Raw genomic sequence first — 12924 nt, forward strand, 5'->3', positions numbered from 1 at the left:
CATCTTCTGGTGCAGCGTAAGATCCTTTAGAATGTTTGTGTTTCGTCCCTGTTTGGTGTAATGCTGTCATGTTTTCGTACGACATGCAAGTGATGAAGCAAAACATGGGTTTAGAAGCCATCAAGCTTAGCCACGAGTTTCAAGGTTACGTGTTCGGAGGGTTGTAATGAAAAGTGTTAGGCAATCTGATAAAGTTGTCTGTACTAATTCCTCTTTTAATAGTGTGTCCTGTGTTAACAGGGTTAAGCCTTGTTCAGCGTTTAAGGCCAGATTTCAAGCGAAAATATTCGTCAATGTTTGATGATAACACTGTGGCTGAATATATCTATCACTGCAATGTACAGTCCCCCAGGTGAGTATGAGCTTCCCAGTGTAAGTTTTGAAATCTGTCTTTCATTTACTGAGTGCCTGCTACTCCCTCCAATGGCTATGGAAACAGTATTCATGCTTTTTTTTTAAAAAAATGAATAAATTGTAACATTAATTATATTAATTGAACAAAAAAAATAGCATTGCACTTTTTCTGAATTCCAGAAACTGATAAATATTATCCTAAGTCTTACATTTGTTTTAAACTACCTATGTGTTAATGCTACAAGAGTTTGGACAGTAATTTTTAATAAAAATATTGTTACAGTGGTTTACTTTGTAAAGAATTTCTTTAAAAACTTTAAAAATAAGGCATTTAATTTTTTCAAATGTTTAAGCACTCAGTACTGTGAAATCAGGCTTTTTCTATTTCTATTTTCTTTTTCTATTGAAAATTATATGCAAACCTTATTTTTTAATAGCAAAACATCTGTCTTACTAAAAGGCACAGATGCTTCACTTTACAGAAAAGGTAGATGCAATAGCAAATTAATTGTTTTTACCCTTTTGAATGGCTTGAAGTGGTGAAACGGCTTTCAAGAACATGACTATCCCTTATGGCTGGGCAAAAAGGCCAATGCTGCAACGGATTCCACAAATGGATCAAGACATTCCTATCACTGTGGTCTACGGAGCACGTTCATGTATAGATGGCAATTCTGGCAGCACTATCCAGTCTCTGAGACCAAATTCATATGTGAAGACGATCGTAAGTTGACTTTTAAAGCAGTTGATTGTTTATTATGTGGATTTGTTTTAAATCATATCTGTGTTTTTTTATACCAACTGTGGCATATTTACTTTATTAAACTCTTTATTTAAAGCTGGGGTAGTAACTTCTGGTTTCTGTAACAGAGAGAGGGTGTAAACAAGCATTAGAGAACCTAGACAAAAGAGTATTGAATTTCCAGAGTAAGAAGGAAGCTTACTGTAGCACTGGAAGCTGAATTAGATCTTTGAGCAAGGTCATTCTTGTGCTCTGTGAAATATTTGGCTCTACAGTGTGCTAATACAAGTAGTTTCTGTGGTCACTGGGAAGAATCTGAAGTTTTGCCTGTGTTTTAAACCACAGCAGTCCTAGTATCTACATATATGTATGGCATAGTGAGGAGGCTCTCATAAACTATTCTACTCTGTCTGTATAATACTTCTCTGATAAAAGAGTGGTTTGTAACTGGTGCTTAGGTTCCTGTTAGCATCTTTAAGTCATTTAAAAAATACTTACTGTTACCTTCCTAGCTAATACATTCTTCTTTAGAGTATGGCTTTATCATTTTAAATGTCATCTGTACTTGCAACTTGATACAGTGAACATGCACACTGCACTTTTTGTTGATTTCTATAAAAACAAATATAAAAGTTTTTTTGTGCATTGTCACATCGGTGAGCTGTGATAATTGAATATGCAATCCCAAGCACAAACACGGGCTGGGTGGAGTATGGATTGAGAGCATTCCTAGTGAGAAAGACTTGGGGGTGCTAGTTGATGACAGGATCAACATGAGCCAACCATGTGCCCTCCCAGCACAGAAAACCAACCCAGTCCTGGGCTGCATCAAGTGAAGCACAGCCAGCAGGTCAAGGGAGGTGATTCTGCCCTCTGCTCTCATGAGACCCCACCTGGAGTACTGCATCCAGCTCTGGAGTCCCCAGTACAAAAATGGCATGGACCTGTTGGAGTGGGCCCAGAACACCTCTGAGGACAGGCTGAGGACAGCTCCTACGTGTTGGGGCTGTTCAGTCTGGAGAAGAGAAGGCTCCGGGGAGACCTTATTGCAGCTTTCCAGTATCTGAAGGGGGCCTACAGAGAGTTGGGGAGGGACTTTTTACAAGGACTTGTAGTGGTAGCACAAGGGGTAATGGGTTCAAAGTGAAAGCAGGTAGATTTAAATTAGATGTAAGGAAGTTCTTCACTGTGAGGGTGGTGAGACACTGGAACAAGTTGCCCAGGGAAGCTGTGGCTGCTCCATCACTGGAGGTGTTCAAGACCAGGCTGGATGGGGCATTGCACAACCTGGTCTAGTGGGAGGTGTCCCAGTCCATGGCAGTGTGGTTGGAACTAGATGATCTTTAAGGTTCCTTCCAACCCAACCCAGTCTATGAGAGGTTAGAATGCTATGAGGTGATAAAATGTTTCAGTACACCAGCTGCTGTCTTTCTGATGTCTAAATCTCTCTGGACAGAAGTGTACAATATGTAATGTTGAAAGTATACTACAAAAAGTCTTTCAGCTGACAGCAGAGCTGGAACTTGGAGAAAAAAGACATTATTAAGCTTCTTATATGCGTTAAAGAGCATAAATGCATTTAATAAATGTTGGCAGACTGAAAGTGTCACTTACTGGCTTAAACAGAAAGTTCTAACAAGGAATCAGTGTTGAGAAGTGTACCGATGTATGGCAAGGATAGGCATGTACCATCCAGGCAGGTCTTTCCAGTCTCCTCAGTGGCTTTTAGAAGGGGCAGTGGAATACTATTGTATTCAAAGTTAAAATTTTGTCAAGCCAAAATACAGATTCTAACAGGTAAATTGTGTTAGAAACTATAGAGATGTTCTAAAAACTGTGGGAGGGAAAGGGTTTTCATGAGGCTGAGGTTGAGACATGGACTGGCAGTGCCATCCTCAGTAAAAAGTGGAGAGGTTTTATGTGTGTTTATTTCTACTTAATTTTTGCTTTGAGTTTGTGGAGATTTTTAACACATTAGCTATACTTTTACGGGTTTCAGTTAGAAATGTAAGAGGGTTTTTTTTCATGGAAGGAGGAGAAAAATAGATTCAAGTACCAATTGAACATGGACTGATTATAAAATGGGAAGAAAAAGGTCAAGTAACTTCGCTATACATCAGGGTGAAGGCTTGCTCTGTACCGTTTTTGGCAGAGAATGGTAAATTATAGAAATAGGGTAGCCACCCTGTGTCTGGTTACTTTAAGCCCTTAATTTTGTTAGATAGTTGCTGCAAAATAACCCAAGTCACAACTGTGAGATTTCCCGGTGTCTGGGTTTGGCTGGGATGGGGCTGGTTTTCACCTGTACAAGGTAGAGCATGGGTCTCCTAAACCCAGGCTTGGGGGTTCCAGCCCCATGCTGGGCACCAAAAAGCCTGTGGTGGTTCAGCCCCAGGGGGGAGCCGGGCACCCCGGGGCCGCTTGCTCACCCTCCACCCCCCCACGGGAGGGAGAAAAGGAGGAAAAACACAAACCCCCGTGGGCTGAGATGAGGAGAATTTAATACAACAGTGCAGAAGGAATCCCCCAGATTTTTTTTCACAGTGACTTGTCTCCTTTAAGGATTTTTTTTCCAAGAAGGTGTGCAGTTGAACAAGCAGTAGCTTTACTGTCTTTTCCTGTGTAGCAAAGGTGGAAGGAGCTTTTGTTTTTCCCTGTGTTTACAGTCCTTTTTAGGCTTTATGATAGCACCTCCTGGCAGCAGTTCTGCTAACTGCATTAACACAGGCTCAGTGCAAGAGATCAGTTCCAGGTTTGAAATTTGTCTTTTCCAGAAATAATGTATGAAGTAGGTACTACATAGAAGTCAGGTTCTTCACATATCCGAATATTTGTGTCTGTTACATTCTCGTGATTTTGACATGTTTCTTCACCTTTATTCTCTAGGCTATCCTTGGTGCAGGTCATTATGTGTATGCTGATCAACCTGAAGACTTCAATCAGAAAGTGAAGGATATCTGTGATTCTGTGGACTGACTATCTTCTGTTCTTAGAAAGTCATACTGTAGATAGCGTTTAATAGCAACACTCTCTAGGAAATCACTAAAGAAGGTGGAGCTAATGGAACAGGCTCTATTTGCACACTGTTTCTTCTAAGAAGCCATTTGCACACTTAAACCGCTTAGTGCCTTTTGAGGAGGGGTATAAAGAGATTTGAAGCAAACTTTGTACAGCTTTGTTTGAGATTGGTCTTTAGGTTATTGCCCTGTCATATATGAAATTGCATATAACTTTCTAAACTGGAATTTTCTTCAAAATGTGTATGAATTTTGCACGTTAGACTTCTAAAGATGCTGAATTCTCCACTAACACAGAGAGAACTGCATTGATATAGGTACAATATAGAAAATGCAAGTTGGTTTCTTTATAAACATTAATATTTTTTAGTTGTTTCATAGCAAGAATATGAAATCATTTATACATTTTATTTGTGGAATCCAGAACTCCATATACAATATTTTGAAAGGGTGTGTTTTGTTTGTTTTTTAATTGGAGTGATAACAGCTTATGAAGCTGATTTTAGGAGAATGGCAGGGCCAAAATAATAAGCAGTGTCTGACACTTAAATGTGTGTTAGTTTTTAAGGAATTGGGGCTCAATAGTAGGAAATCTCTCTTCTGTTGGATTTTATTTCCATTTGTCTCAAGACATCGTTTCTATCTATGCAGCTTTTACAGAAGGCTCAGTTTGTAAGAGTCAGTGATGTCACCAGCACTCATGATTCCATAAATATTTTAAAATGTAGATTTCAATGTTTTAAAATACAGAAGATGGCTTGTTAGTTATTCCATCTCTTTTTATCAGTTTTTACTGCAAGTTTTCTTACTAACCTAAACCTAACAATAGTAGATAAGTTGACAAGATATTGATCAGGGCTAGGGAACAGCCATCTGGATAATGAGCATAATTTCCTTTTTCCTAGGTAGAAAACCTAGTCTGCTTTTTAGTAAATTCAGGATGGAGGAGAAGCAGAGGGAAACTATTGATGTTCTCTAATTGGGAACGACAGCAGGTTAGTGCATGTTAGATAACATGCAGCCTCCTCATGTGAAGGATTATTACTGGAATGAACAATACCACTGTAACAAATTATAATTATATGGGTTGGAGATTCTTTATATAGTTATATATTTAAATTGAGTATTTCAGTATCACAGAGAATCTAGTCTCTGTATCATTTTGAAATCGTAGTTTGACCTTTGTTCTTCACATACTTTGTAAATTATATTATGCAAAATACTTTGTCACTTTAAAGCCAAATTATGCAATGGTTTGATTTTTAACAAGTTTACATAAAACTATTGATCTGCTTTTGAATATTAAATTGACTACTGAAAAGTTCTTGATTCTTTTATACATAGTGTATTAGAATTAGTGATAGCACCGTCTTAAAGCTTGAATGGCATGCTGTGCATTTTTTGCTCGATTTAAGGAATTGTTGCACATACATGGAAGGCAAAGATATGTAAAATATTCAGGAAATATTCTGATTGTGTTCCCAGCTGAACATAGTATCTCTCTTTCTGAAGGATATGTTTATTTATATCATGCTATGTAAACATCAGTTTTTGTGACTGCCTTGACTGATAGCACTTCATATCTAACAACCTGAAGATTTTAATTAAAATTAACTATTGAATTAAATGACACTTTCAATTAGCAGTTGCTGGAATTTTTTAAACAAAATTTTGACTTACTTGCTAAAATCTTGAGTTCAGCATGGAAAATCTGAATATCAATTATATTTTTGAATAGCTACCATTTAGGTGGATGCCTTCAGTATATATATATTTTTTTTTTCATCCTTTTCAGTGTCTTAATTTGTATTTAGCAACCTAAACTGCTGTTTTAATTGTGTGTAAAAAAAACTAGTGCAAAAATACATTTTTGAGTCCCCTCCAAAACCCAGAACGTGAAACAAACTATTGATATTTTCTGATAGCACTTACTTATGGGAATTCTACATTGCACATCAAAAAGTGGGAGTAGGGATAAAAATTGCACACTGAATACGAGTATTGTTTTAAATATCCCTTGCTTTTTCAGTTTATTGTTCTAATAAGACTTACTACTTATGTTTTGCACAGTAAAAGTAACCTTAAATGTTATGTTTGATTGATGTTAAGGCATTATGTTCCTTTTGAAAAAATTGTATGTAATTAAGCCCTGGAAATAAAGAGTAATTAATAAGTTCAGCTGGATCAAAAATACAGTAATGCTAATTTTCAAATGTCTTAATGGTCTTAGGTTTTCTTGTATTTAACTGAAATTGGTAAGCATTTGTCAACAGGCAGGTGGAAGATCATAATGCTGATTGTATATACAAAGAAAATGTATGGTGGTTATCTTCCAGGCAGTATCAGGATACCACTGTGAAGGTCAAGATGGAATTCTGAATATGCTACTGTGTGCAACATAACCAAATAAATAGGCTCAGTTTCTCCAGAATCTGTTTCATTGCAATGACCAGTTGCTTCAGTGTACCATGACAAGCATTTAACACTGATATTACTTTTTTTACCATGCTTCAAATTAAAACAAGAATCACAGGCATAAAGGCACCCAAAGATGTATCCTGTACTAGCATAAAAATGAAGACACTTGTGTACCAGAGGCTAGGGCATAACAAGAATAATACAATATATTAATAAAAATCTGAGATTAACTGTCTAAATCTCCAGGACATGCTCTTCTTCCTGGGATTGTTGTGATAAAATGTTATTAAAGTAACTTTAAGTATATTTTATTTTCATGGCTGTGTTCATCTTGTTGCTTACTGAACCCTGCCAGATTATATTTTAGTTCTGAAGAACTGACTTTTCAGAGAAGTAATTTATTGATAAGGCTCTATAATAGAGCATTCACAAGCATCACAAGGAAGTCCCTGTTTGTATCTGATTGTGAAATGAGGAATGTGAATTTGTAGGTGTTGAGCTTGGAAAAAAATAGTCCAAAGAGGAGAAATGGTGTCATCTGGTTTCACTTTTGTTAAACCAATACTAGCATTTCTTTTTAAACCTTATCTTTTTAAGGTTGCTGCAACTGCTTGTGATGGACTGATGTGACATTCTCTGTCTGAAATGCTCTCTGTGGTCCATTGTGGTTCTTCGAATTCCCAGCCCTTCCAGAAAACTGTTACTGAGCTTTTTGACTGGGAGTAAGACAAGATCAAATAAAATAAAAATTAAAAAAAGAAAAAAATCACGCCAAACCATCTGGAATCAGTGTATGGGCAGACAGTCAGGAGTGGCTGTTTTAGTAGCATTCATTAAACTGAGCCTCCAGAAGCCTAAGACGAATAGTCAACTGCTATTTAAATGGCTGGTTTCCTGGGCCTCCTCTCTGTATGTCATTTTGTTGGGTTCTTTTACACTGGCAAATTCGCCATCAACCCACCCACCCTGTGATGTCTAAGCATGGCAGTGCACCCAAGGTGCAAGAAATACAAGTGAAACTTGTCAAAGGGTGAGTCAATAAAGGTCACTGGGGAGAGACGCATTTTAGTGGGACTAGAAGGAGCAGGACACAAGTGTGTGCAGCAGCTGCTTTCTGGTAGTAGTGACAGTAGAGGAAAATGGGTGGAGACTTCAAGTTTTTGGGCAGGTAATCGATCGATCAATGTGTTTAGCAGAGTGTTCTGTCCCGGTTAGAAGGCAGAATTGTGTCCCACCTCCCTTATCCCTCAGTTTCCCAGATAGAGAGGTAAATAAGGAAGGCAGGGGTAATGAAAACCTTGCACCAAATTGAAAATTAACAAAATGAAATACATTATTTAACAGGGAACAGAAAGGAAGAAGGGAAGGGATTTAAGCAGGGTACAGAAAGGAAAAAGGGTAGGGATTTAACAGGGTAAGGGGGGTTATAGGAACAACAAGGCAAGGAAGATTAAACTTCCAAATATACAGAACCCAAATGCTGTGCTGAGGCTCCCCGGTGCTGGATCTCGCTGGATTGAGGTGGATTGAAGCTGGATGCACAATCCTTGGACGTGGACGGAGGCAGGGAAGAGTCTGTAGATCAGGCCCAGGTCTCCAAGATGGCCACGGCCACGTGTAGCACAGGGAGCAGCAGAGCAGTGTGTGCCCAGGTAGAAGGTCAAAGGAGCAAGAGCAAGAGGGCAAGAGGAAGAAGAGAGAGAGGCGTGCCTTTCTCACCCCTTTTATAGACCTTGGCAGGAAGTCCCGAAGACAGGAAAAGGGGAGTGGGAATAGGACAGGTGTACGCCCCTTTCATTCAGGCTTGTACCTGGTTTAGGGTTTCAGATCTCCACCCACCAGGGGCAGCAGGTTTCAAACCATTACACAGAGGCACATAACTGGAATAACAGCATATACCACAAGGAGCAGTAAGAGCTCGAAAGGAACGAAGCAGCTGCTGGCAGCAAAATTCAGCTGTAGAGTGGGGCAGGGTGAATGTTTGCTTCAAGACCCAATTCAGTTCTGGGTGGGGATAAGGAAAATTGAGGGAAAGGTTTGGAGTGACAAGGGCATAGAGCAAGGACTGGCAAACAAAAATAGCAAGGAACTTGCCTGGGGTAGGTGGGGAATTCTGGGCTGGAGCAGAAGGTAGCCAGCTGCCAAAGGAGCACCTGCAAAGAGATGACGAGGTCCTAGGCAGCCAGCATCTGAAATCCAGTCAAGTGGTAAACTGAAGTATCTTCTCATATAATTAATTCCTCATTGCCTCCTTAAAACACTGAATTTTTGTCTTAACAATAACTTTCTCTCTGGGTGTGGGAACTAGAGAGTAAGCTTAGCATTTCTGTCTCCAAGCTGCCTTCTCTTAAGTTTTCAGAATCACTGTGGTTGGAGAGGACCTTTAAGATCATCAAGTCCAAACATTATCTTATTCTACCAGGCTACTGCTACACCATATCCCTGAGCACCCAGTCTAGGCACCTTTTAAATACCTCCAGGGATGGTGATTCACCCCCTTCCCTGGGAAGCCTGTTCCAGTCTTTGATCACCCTTTCAGTGTAGAAGTTTTTCCTGATGTCTAACCTAAACCTCCCCTGGTGTGACTTAATACCAGTTGCTGTTGTCCTTTCAGCTGTGGCATGTAAGAAGAGACCAACACCTGCCTCACTACAACCTCCTTTCAGATATTGGTAGAGAGTGATAAGGTCTCCCCTCAGCCTCCTCTTCTTTAGGATAAACAACCCCAGATCCCTCAGCTGCTCTCTCATAAGATTTCTCCTCAAGACCTTTCACCAGCTTTGTTGGCATTCTTTGCAGCCTCTCCAGCACCTCAATGTCCTCTTTGTACTGTGGTGCCCAAAACTGGACACAGTGCTCAAGCTGTGATCTCCCCAGTGCTGAGCCCAGGGGCACGATCACCTCCCTGCTCCTGCTGGTCATGCTGTTTCTGACACAGGCCAGGATGCTGTTGGCCTTCTTGGCCACCTGGGCACTCTGCTGGCTCATGGTCAACTGACTGTCAGTCAACACCCCCAGATCCCTTTCTGCAGAGCACCTTTCCAGCCACTCCTCCCCAGGTCTGTAGCTTTGCATGGGGTTGCTATGGCCCAAGTGCAGGACTTGGTATTTGGCCTTGTTAAAGCCTGACCACGGTCCAGCCTGTCCAGATCCCTCTGCAGAGCCTCCCTACCCTCAAGCAGATCAACACACCCACCTGACTTAGTGTCATCTGCAAACTTACTGAGGGTGCTCTCAACCTCCTCGTGTAGATCGTTGATGAAGATGTTACAGAGGAGCAGCCCCAGCCCTGATCCCTGGGGACACCACTTGTGACCAGCTGCCACCCAGATGTAACTCCGTTCCCCACCACTCTCTGGGCCCGGCCGTCCGGCCAGTGCGTGACCCAGAGGAGTGTGCACCCAGCCAGGCCACCCAGCGAGTTTTATTTTGTCTAGCTGTGGCTGCCCCACAGTAACAGCTTACCCAGCACAGGAGGATGCCTGCAGCACCAGCTAGAGGGAGGTCTGGCTGGAGATCTGCGCTTTGTGGAGCACTGTGAAGTTTGGTATCCCTGCTCTTGACTATGCTCTGAATGCGAGTGCTGCTTGGCAAGCTGTACGCTGTTACCTCAGACTGGTGCTTGGGTGGGGAACATGGAAAGAATGGCTGCCTCCTGCAGCGCCTGGGAAATCAGGAGAAATGGGATCCTCACCAGTCAAAAATGAGCTGAGGGCAAAGCGTGAGGTTGGGAGAACACTGGGCTGCCTGAGGTAAGACGAAAAATCAAGATACACAGCAAGACTTGTCACTAAAGATCAAATCCATCTTTTACAAGAGGAATGGAGGGCCTTGGCTCTATTCCAGTTTGCCTCGCTGCGTTTTGGTCAGAGGAATATCCTGCCTTAAGATTTGGACATGGCCAGTAGAATATAGAAATATAAAATGTGGAAATATTTTTCATGTCTTTAAAAAATCTGAAAAAAGTAGCAGGAGCATACTGCACTGAAATTTAGACATTTTTGAGTACATAATTTGCGATGGTAATTAACAGCAAGATGAAAGTGGTGACAGCACTAAAAGTTAGGTGTTTATTTGTATTTTATGCTTCACTTTTAAAGGAAAGCTAGCAAGCTGAAACAGCTTGTTTTGAGAAGCTGGGTGTGGGCTGTGAGATAGAGTGTGACCCCAAATGTACACTAGGAAGTAGATGTGCTTTGAAAATGAACTACTGTAGAAATGGAATCTCCATATATTTACAGGTCTGTTTCTGCAATCTTTAATTCACCTCCTTGATGTGTAAATGACAAGCTGTGTGTGGAACAAGGTGAGGCTATCACTTCCTTTTTAGCTCTGTGATATTTAAATGCTTGCCTGGTATCAAGAAGCCTCTCTGCTTTAACATTACTCAGAGACATTTACATTCACTCAGCGCTCAAACCTAAAACTGGAGGCTAAACAACTCAGTGGATGCAAATCCCCCAGATAGATATCCTCTGAAAAATGGATTATTGCTGACGTTTACCTGAGGTTCATGTTCTCCTCGGTGCCTGCCAGGAGTGATTGACCGATCTCCCTCAGCTTGTCCTGCTGGGTGCTGAACCCCTGTTTGACCATTGGCAGATGGTCAGTTTTGCCTCATGGGTACCCCCAGCAGATGCTTTGATAAATACAGGGTTAAGGAAATAACCATACTGCAAGCACTCCGCTTCCTGGTGTGCAGATGGAGGGAATACTCCAGTAGTGGAGTCATGCCTGGGGGGAAGAACCAGCACATGATGCTTTTCAAGGGCAGTGGCATGGTGAGCCCCATCCAGCCCTTGGCTCTGGGTCATGCCCAGGGCCTGAGCGCTGTGCTGCTGCAGCTCTGCTTGCTGTACACCCCCCACTCACAGTGTAATTCCCTGTGTCCAGCTGCCTGAGCAGCAGGATGAAATGTTTGCATCTCTTGGAAATCTTACACACCTCTGTCCAAGCAATCCACCACAGACTGCTCACAGCTAAAGGCTTCAGAAGTACCCAGCTGTTTCTACAAAGAAACTTTGCAGGGTAGTAGCAAGGGCACGTATGGTACAGAGAAAGCTGAGGAGGTAACCTGCCAGCTGCACCGACTCCTGCCCAGCTTCCAGCCACTCCGTGCACTGCAAGAGGCCTGGCATGCAGCAGGTCCCCGAGCTGGGAACACCCCTCCCTCGCCACAAAGCCTCACGCTGTCCTTCACGGGAGTCTCCCATGCTTCATCCCCTGTGCTGGTGGCTAACTCTGTTCTGTACAGGCAGAATCAGGCTGTGCTGGGACTCCATGCATCACCCTGAAGAGGCTTCCAGGCTGTCTAGCACCTGCCATGGTTCCTGCCAGCAAATCCCTGAGTCAGGACCTGCTGTGAGTTAGGGTCATGCCTTGTTGAAAGAAGATGAGAATTCAGCTGTGCCACTGAGACAGTTGTCCCCAGAATGTTGCATAAACTATTCTTTTTTTTTTTTTTAAATACTGGCAGATTTCAGCAGTAATTTGAGGGACAACAGCTATTAACCACACGACAGTGTTTGCTTATTGTAGAATAGCTATAGATTTTATTTTAAAAGGGATCTAAAAATAGTTTTGACAAATGCTAAAAGGTTAGTGAGAAGAGAAGCTGTGTTTATTTTTTCCCCAGTAATACCTGGAAACAGATGAAACTCCAGCCAGGTGAATGAATTCAAGCTATCATCGAGTCACATCTTTAATTAACAGACAAATGATTACAAAAGCATTTCTCCTGACTGCTTAAGTGCAAGCCAGCTCCCAGCTGGGGCTGTGCATTCCTGACACCCCAATATCACTGTTGGCCACGCGGAGGGATGGCCGGAGCAGGGAGGGAAAGGGGAGACTCTCTCCTTTCCTCCACCTGTTCTGCACAGATGCCGTTAGAGGTGAGGTGGCACTCCCAAACCCAGGCACCTCAAGGTTTGTGCTTCTGCATGGCACTGTCTTGAAGGAAAAAGGTGCACTGCAATTTCTTCCTTCACGTGTAATAGATTGTTACCTATAGGTAGAGGCAGGGGTGAAATTGGAATTTCATTCATCTGACTGACCCTCCTCATACGAAAGAGCTGTGGAAGGGATGAGTGTGGTGTTGCCCCATTAACGTATACTTCTGTAGTTCCGCATCACTTTCTTTATTCTAATGCCTTTTCACAAGGCAGAAATGAAACCTATGCAGAAACAAGAGACGTTGGAAAGAGGAGGGGGAGCACAAATGAACCTCCCCTGTTATTACAGACTGGCCCCAGAATGAGAATAAATGGTGACAAGAGGAAAAATATCTGCAACAGATTTATTAAATAAGGAGCAACTTTTCAAGTGGCTCCAGTCTGGCTTCTAATTTTGTTCCTATAATTTGATTGTGGGTTTAAATGGGACTGCTTAGACATT

The 12924-nt window shown here is 41.8% G+C and overlaps 1 protein-coding gene across 1 annotated transcript in view; it reads left to right on the forward strand.

Moving 5' to 3' along the window:
• Nucleotides 1-4253, forward strand: part of ABHD5 (abhydrolase domain containing 5) — a gene marked incomplete at its 5' end in the record, with an annotated part of 11242 nt that extends 6989 nt beyond the window's left edge. Inside the window, 3 exons of the mRNA XM_008942228.1 lie at nucleotides 241-352; nucleotides 892-1078; nucleotides 3983-4253. Of these exons, the coding sequence (XP_008940476.1) occupies nucleotides 241-352; nucleotides 892-1078; nucleotides 3983-4072 (389 nt within the window). The remainder of the gene's footprint in view (nucleotides 1-240; nucleotides 353-891; nucleotides 1079-3982) is intronic.
• Between the last annotated feature and the right edge of the window lie 8671 nt (nucleotides 4254-12924).

This window comes from Merops nubicus, unplaced genomic scaffold, assembly GCF_000691845.1.
Source record: "Merops nubicus isolate BGI_N331 unplaced genomic scaffold, ASM69184v1 scaffold9096, whole genome shotgun sequence".
NCBI classification, from domain to species: Eukaryota; Metazoa; Chordata; class Aves; order Coraciiformes; family Meropidae; genus Merops; species Merops nubicus.